The sequence below is a fragment of the Guyanagaster necrorhizus genome (assembly GCF_019112545.1).
Source record: "Guyanagaster necrorhizus MCA 3950 unplaced genomic scaffold BT62scaffold_27, whole genome shotgun sequence".
Lineage (NCBI taxonomy): Eukaryota > Fungi > Basidiomycota > Agaricomycetes > Agaricales > Physalacriaceae > Guyanagaster > Guyanagaster necrorhizus.
Window position 1 is genome coordinate 11,843 of NW_025064906.1, and position 7,868 is coordinate 19,710.

The 7,868-nt window shown below is 47.4% G+C and overlaps 2 protein-coding genes across 2 annotated transcripts; one reads left to right on the forward strand and one right to left on the reverse strand.

Annotated features, from left to right (window-relative positions):
* Positions 1-3,643: 3,643 nt before the first annotated feature.
* On the forward strand, positions 3,644-4,027 carry BT62DRAFT_905098 (uncharacterized protein; the record flags this gene model as incomplete). The annotated part of the gene is made up of 2 exons (XM_043183597.1): positions 3,644-3,881; positions 3,930-4,027. Coding segments are annotated over 2 exons (336 nt in total), but the record flags the coding sequence as incomplete, so codon positions are not given.
* A 1,270-nt stretch (positions 4,028-5,297) lies between these two features.
* BT62DRAFT_982388 (cytochrome P450) lies at positions 5,298-7,272 on the reverse strand (the record flags this gene model as incomplete). The annotated part of the gene is made up of 10 exons (XM_043189677.1): positions 5,298-5,520; positions 5,568-5,690; positions 5,741-5,787; positions 5,838-5,959; positions 6,015-6,243; positions 6,294-6,387; positions 6,440-6,595; positions 6,649-6,774; positions 6,828-7,061; positions 7,112-7,272. The coding sequence occupies 10 exons, from the start codon at positions 7,270-7,272 to the stop codon at positions 5,298-5,300; spliced, it is 1,515 nt and encodes a 504-aa protein (XP_043036159.1).
* Positions 7,273-7,868: the final 596 nt, after the last annotated feature.

The following is a 7,868-nucleotide window of genomic DNA, read 5'->3' on the forward strand; positions in this document are numbered from 1 at the left end:
TAGTATTGGTGACTAGCATGACTATCAGCTCGGAGCCTCAGCCATAGTCCTTTACTGGCTAATGATTCTCAGTTACTAGCATATTCTAGTGTGTTATGCAGAATTTGCAAATTATAGAGCTGGACATGTAGCCTGCATATCACCGTTCCTAATGGTCCAGCCCTGGGTGAGTGCCTCAGAGTTGTCTTTGGTTGGAGCAGGTGGCTTGAGTACTGGGTCCCCACTGCTTTCAGCTTCATCCAGGGGCGGCTGACCAGTGAAGGGTCGCAGAAAGGGTGGCAGTCTCTACGAGCTGGAGTGTTGCCAGGCTGCCTGTGGTCAGCTCCTGGCAAGCCGAGATGCTGTGCTGCAGATGGCTGATGTGGCGAATGAGTATCAAGAAGATGCCATTCAGATTGAACATGCCATATCTGCCATTTTGGATGGCATTATGCTTGGCATCCATATTCTTGGTGCCATCCTTCCACCATACTTCGGCTTGTATGGTGGTAACGGTCCCATCTGATAATGTGAATATCTTTGATTAAAGTTAAAAATGGCCTGTTCAGTGGCTGCATACTGTAAAATCTCCTCTTTTTCAATAAAGTCCACAAAAGTATACCTTTGTCCCAAGGATGATCTTAACCAAAGATCGTCCTTCCATAGCTCGGCTACCTGCTCTTGGTACAGCTGAGTGAATTCTTCTTCTCTCACCTTGTGTGCCTCTCACCATAACTCTTCATCTGTCATGGGTTTGAATTTTTCTGTCCAGCTAGAGAGCAGATCTCCACCCTTCTGATGGGGGTCCACCTTCTTGGCCTCATTATCTGCGTCGGTTCTCTCCTCATTCTCGAGGAGGGAACTGCTGGGTAGGTCGTAAATTGCCAGCTCAGTCGGACTGGGGCTGCATACTGGGTCTGGCATCATTGGATCTGAGGCGAGGAGCAGGCTGTCATTTGGGCTGCTCTGGTGGCTCCTCAATGTCTGTTGTTGTTCCCTGCACCATTGCTCAGTGATACCAGCGGAAGTTTCTGTAGAACTTTGGATTGAGGAAAAGGGCCATAAAAGCCCTATCGAGGAACCTCTTGAGATCGCTGGTGGGGTCGATACCCTTGTCGTCTCCTCCGATAGTGCCTCGCCCTGCTAGAACTCCATCTCCCTGGACTGAGATGTCCTCTGTCTCTGCAATGGTATTGGTCCCATAAGATAACAGGCGGTTGTCATTGAGGTTGGGCTGAGCCTCCTCTTCATAGTGGTAGTCGGCCCAGGGATCGGACTCACTGGTGGGAGTGGCAGGTTCCCTGAAAGGTGAGTCAAACATGATAGTTCCAATGACAGTTGTGATCCTACTACCTCCCTTGCCTCTTCTATACTCCTCTGCTGCCCATGCCTAGAGGTACCTCCCAAAGAGGTCATTCTCCCTCATAATCTCATTGTCGATATGTGCCTGGTCCTGCCTGTACTCAGGAAGGTCTCTGGCATGTCATACCAGGTTCTCTCTCAAGGGACCCATAACGACGGGGCTGGTTGGTCGCATTCTGCTTGATACTGCTCATATGCTTTCTGTTCTGCTAATATTACTGCCAACTGAGCGGTGCTCTATCCTGTCAGCCTTGGTGGCAGTAGCTCACCACCAGTAGTGCTCATTGCTGTTGTCATGCCAATAGTCATTGTTTCTGTTGTTAATGCTGCTGTGTTGTGTAGATGGAGTATGTTGGGACCCACAGCCTCTGGAACCACTGGTTCCTCGAGCCATCCATGAGACATCCAGGGAGTCTCTGGCATGACACCCAATGCTGGTGCCAGAGACAGAGGTTGCTGATCTGGTTGCTGGGATACTGTGCTAGGGGGATGGAATGGGGGTGTCGGGTCTGGGTTGTCAAAACCCTGCAGCCCAAAGATTGTCAGGGTTTCGGATGACTGCTGTTGGAGGTCGTGGAGGGTATGTGTGCTGCTGATGCTGCTCCTCTTCTTCTTCCCTAGTATGCCTTTGAGCCAAGCTCCCAGGGACACTTTCTGGGTTGGTTCTTTCAGCAGGTCGGAAGGACTGTCGGGCAGAGGCAGGGATGTCATGGAGGGGGAGGTCTGGCATGACATTTCTGAGGATAGTTCGAATGCATTGGAATTCATGATAATGCCTGATTGTCCAAGCTACGATCGATTGGTGTCCACAGCACAGCTGTATGATCACTAATAGACCAATCAAGATTCCTATGATAGAAGCTAGAAGTTCAAAGAACTCGTAGGTAAAGTTTGGATCAGAAGGGTTAAGGGCAGGGAGCATTCGGTTCCTCAGCACAATTGGGCTTGAGGAAGGGAATGAGAAAGTCTCGAACTAATTGTTAAGCCCAAGTCTCACATGACTATCAACACATGATAAACAGTTTGGTACCTTGCACTTCAGGTATGTCTGACTGAGTTTACAAGGTTAACAGTGGAGGTGAGTCAAGGCTCAAGTAGTAAGAGCTCGAGAGTAGTTTAGTGAAGAATAAACTTTAGTTCGAGACTGAGGTATTACAGCAAGAACTAAGCTACTTAAATATCTTTCTGTTATCTGGCTATTAATATCAATTCACAAAAGATATTGTCCATCATGGTGCTGTTGCCCCCTGCTGTTGCTGGGCTCTCCACAAAAGCTGTTGTCTTGCTGTTGTGCTGTTATTGCTGCACTGCAATTTAGAGATAAAAAGAGCATTGTCTCTCCCTTTATAGCACACAGCCATGTGATAGGAGAATGACCAACTGAGTGCTGAGTAAGCATTCCCACAGTCCTAAGTGCTGGTCTAAGTGCTCTGACTAAGCAAGAATAGGGGTCATTTCTGAGAGAAAGAAAAGAAAATGAAGAGAAAGATGGAAAAATCGTAACAAGATGTTGATCATATTCAGTATACTCATATAGTAGCAGATGGTCTGCAAGGGTGCCAGCTCATGTACACTTTTTTCTGTGTTGTGTATCTAATCTACATGATGGATATACTCTTCTCTAGAGCTAGACCACATGTTACATACTTCCCAGGCAGCTGTAGCCTCATATTCAGCTGTGCTTGCTTAGAGTCAAGGATAAGCCTCATTGATATGTTTCTGAGTTTACATTTTATACCTGATTGGTTCCCTGAAGTGAGCTTCAAGCAGAAAGCCAAAGAATGGTGCAAACCTATTACTGCTGTGTCTGTCATGCCAATGGTTTTCATTAAGCAATTGATAGTATGTTGTTCTCTCCAGATTAGGTTACTTCATCCTCACTATCAATGTGACTTGCTCCAGGAAGATGACACAGCAGGACCTTCTATTGCATACAGACAAATATCTCAGATGGAAGCTGATGGAAATCAAACACTGGAGAATGAAGGCAGTCTATTTGAGTTGCTGTCTTCACTTTATGCTGGTATGCCTTTGATTTTTCCACATTTCTTAATCGACCCTCTAAATTAATGCACTGGCAGAAAGTTCTATGATGGGCATCCACTTTACCTTTAGGTTAGTACCTGCATTTCTCACTCCTTATAATCACTAACATCTGGTGCAGATGTTCCATATCATTGCACAGAAGATGATGAATACAATGAATATCACATCTCCAGAGGTGCAACTGTGATGGAAAACTTATGCTGAGTACAAAATCACCCTTTTCACACTCTTGGTTATGTAGCATCATGATAGGGTCCTGCTCCATGATGAGGCTGTCAACAGCCCGGAAACAGAAACATTCAACCCAGAGAGGTTCATGAAAGATGGGGTTCTCAATCTGGATGTTCCATTCCCCATGGAAACCTTTGGCTTTAGCCAGTGCATCTGTCCTGGAAAAGATATGGCAATTGATTCCATAAAGATAATGATGGCTTCATTGTTGGCAATGTTTGACTTTGATAATGCTGTTAATGCATCATTGAGCTTTTGGAGGAGTATCTGTCTGGCATGCTGATGTGAGTGCATGTATGATAATTCTCCAGATTTTTCTAATCATTTTAATAGTTACCCAGCACTGTTCAAGTGCTCCATACAGCCAGGGTCTCAGGCTGCTGCTTCATTGATTAGGGCAGATACTTAGGTTTCATTCATTAACTCTCTGATATCGACTTTCATCAGGATAGGTTCAGAGCGCCAACAGTTTCTTGCTCTGTGAACTTCTCTTGTTCAGAATCTTTGTTTTTGATGCATGTTATAAACCGCTTCAACGTGGAAATACTCTTGATCTCCTGTCTTTTTCTGTGCACCTGAAAGGTCTTCCTTGTTTTCTCTATGGCCATTTTCCTTATGACATGAATGGTAGTCGTCTCAGGTGACTGCGTCTCTTGCTCCATTGTTCAGTGGCACAGGCCTTTTGTTAAAAGTGAATAAATTTGAAGTTTCTGATCTCAACGTTCAACTTCTAACTACCACTCGCATCCAAATCCACCTTACAGACGCCTTCCGGAACGACGGTATACTCACAAGCCCTTCCTTTGCGACGACATGTACTCATGAATGACATTTACAGAAAACAATGCCACGGCAATCAAAGAAGAACAAATCACCCAGAAGCGAAGGCTCCCAAACAAAGAAAGGCGCCTTACTTGCTCCCTCTGAGTCCGAGTGCGAAAAGCCCACCTTCAAGCAAGCATCAGTTGAAGCTGAATACGAGTTACAAGAGAACGTTGTTATATTCAATGACAGTGGCGTCTTGTGTAACTGGTCCAGAGGCCTCAGTCCCGCTAAAGTGGGCACTCCCCTTCCACCAGAAATTGCTGCAAGAGTGGTGAACCGCTCTCAGCCCAGTAAGGAAGACGGTGCGTTGGCGGATGACGAGCAGGACTGATGCCGCCGGACTCTGTTCGCGCTGAACGCTTCTTGTATTTTGTTGTTATGTAACATGATGGATTATGTCTATGCGAAATGTCATAGTGGTCAGGAACGAACTTCAACCGTAGTGGCAAGAGCATAAAGAACAGTAACAAAATTCATGACCCACCAAATGCGGGACGTACGGTGGCACCTGGTTCAGCGGTTACTGCCATCTATCTAAATAGCCATGATCGTCGTGAGCAAGTCAATATTGACAAGCCAGAGCTATATTGGCGTTATCTGTCAACAGAGTGAGTTTCTAATATATAGTCGCAGAGCTATTAGCTTACAAGGATACTGAACAACACAGACATGCCCAGTGGCGTTGAGCCTACTGAAAAGAAAAAAAATTCTGGTTAAGAAAATTTAAGTAGAATCCCAACCGATCTAGTCACTTTGAACGAAAAGCTTACATGATGATCTCTCTCTTCGGTAGGACCATAAATAACTTGCGTGAAGATATAAATACAGATGCGCCTTTACACACGACCTTTTAATCACATCCCGTACGCCTCAAACGCCTCCTTCACAGCATCCCACCCACCCACCAACCTCGGCTCAAACAAGGCCTTGAACGGCATCGGATGTGCATTCGCACTCTCCGTAAATGCCAGTGTGTCAATCTTCTCTTTCTCGTCTTCGCGAAGGTTGAACGCCCACAGCGTCAGCGCCGTGTTGATGTACGTCGACGCCGTGGCCATATGTTGCCCAGGGCATACTCTGCCTTGTGTGTTAGCTCCAGGTACATAGATGCTGAAATGCCATACCTTCGACCGAAACCGAACGGATATGACCGAATATCATCTCGCACCGTCCCGTCCCCCGCGATCCACCTTTGGGGGTTGAACGTCTCCGGATCTGGGAAGACGGCAGGATCACGTCCCACAGACCTTTGAAAGTGAATCGTTAGATGCTTCCATAGCAAGATGACAAGACTTACCACACGTTGCCAATAACAGAAGCTCCTTTTGGTATACAGTAATTGTTCTAATACAGAAAATGAGGTTACAAGGTATACGGACAAAAGAAATACACACCCAAATGATATCCCGCGTAGCTTTATGTGGAAACCCACCAGACGTCACGGGTCTCCACCTGAAGCTCTCCAGCACAAACGCCATCGTCTGAGGGAGGATATCCTGATCGGCAAATGTCGGCGCTGAATGAAAGCCCACATCAAAATCCTAGTCAGAAGGCAAGTCAAAGGAACGCACGTCTGTCTTTTCCGATTACCGCATCTAATTCTTCTTGGACCTTCTTCTGTGTCTCGGGGTAGCATGTTGCAGCCATGACAGCCACGCTAATCGCCGATGCTGTGGTATCGCTACCAGCTCCGAACATGCTTCCAGCAAGATACGCCGTCTCGTCATCGTTGAGCTGATATTCATTTTGCCGCTCTATGAGGTACTTCCCGAACGAAGATGGAACTTCATCTCCTCTCGCCTAACAGGACGATGTCAAGGGCATGAAGAGAAAAGAGTTGGGAGACTCACGATCTGATCCCGAACCTCTTGAAGGAGAGTCTTAAAGAGACATAATTCCTCGGCATGCCCGTCTTTGAGCGGTTTTAAATATCCTGGCACGAATCTAAACCGAGGATTAACGCCGACTGATATACTTTGAAGATCGATGACCTCACCTAAGCAATGGGAGGATATCGACCTTCCAGGCTCCAGTACGCATCGTCAGCCCCAGTCGGGTGAGGCACCGATTGACGGATTGAACTTCAGGATCCTCATACGACGAAGGTGGGGCCTTCCCGTATGCTAAGGCCATCACCACAGCGGCGGCGTACCTAAAGTCAACATCAGTATGGGAAACACCAATTGAAAAGAGGAGGCTACGCGCCGCTTTGCATGGTCTTGGTGCCTCTCCGGATCCCGGACGATGTCCAACATATTTTGCCTTGCGGTTCTCATAAGTACTGGAGAGTACGAAGCAACACTCTTTGGCTGAAGATGAGAATGCAGGGCCCTAACAAAAGAGTGAGTTAGATCACTACAGAAGTCATCACTATGCAAGCGTACCTTCGCATCTTCTTGAACCGCTCGCCGGCTGGGGTAAGAAGGACGCGCATTCCACCAGATAACGTCTCTCCGGCAGCGATAGACCTAGGACGGTCGGCGAGCGCGGCACCTTCCTTCTCCATAATGTCCACGGCCGCCTGAAATCTCCCGACAACGACGATGGTCCTCAAGCCTTGTCGAAATGAGAAGACTGGCCCATACTCCTGTGTCCACTGTTCAAAATGCCGGTAGAAGCTTACGTTCTGTTAAGCGAGATACACAAGGAACAGTTTGCGAAGACATACAACTCGGATTTAAATGAGGTTCCAAATATCGAGTCACTTGGCGGTCCTGGAGGTAAGGGTAAACTAGAAGAGGGGCGTCGTAGTCGTGTATATACTACGGCCAGAAGAGTAACCGCAAAGACGAGGGCCACAACGATAGCTTGGGGTTCCGTGAAGGACATCGAGAATGCGGGGTAGGGACCAGAAATCTGGCAACCAGCTTTTATGCAAGATCCGGAGCGACACACAAGATCGTCATGACCTAAGTGTGATCACGATCATGAGAAACACGGAACCATATCGAGACGCGATGAGGATGCACGCCCACCGTACACGTACATACGGTGGATACGGGTACCGCATATACGCCCGTGCCTTTATGCGCCCGTATGTTTGTTTATGCGGCCGTATCCTAGACAGTCGTAACCGCATACGGTCGGTGGGCACCCAGTATGCTCTGAGGCTTTCTGGTTGGGTATTTGGGGTTAAGGCTTAGCGCGTCGTGAGCTCATGCCAGATGCAAGTCAAAAAAGAATCTCGAGATTGCACTTCTGCCGTCCTTGGCCAACGGACACGGCTGGAATCATGTGGGGAAGAGGACCCACGATACCCACTGAGACCCTGGACAGCTCGCGTTCACGTCGGGTCGGATGAGCGGGCCGGCGATGTACCTTCCATTGACAATGCGACACGTTACGGTTCCCATCATCTCCAGTTATTGAAATTCAAAGGCAATGAAGACTGTATTGCATGAGACTGATTTGAAAAGTATTGACAC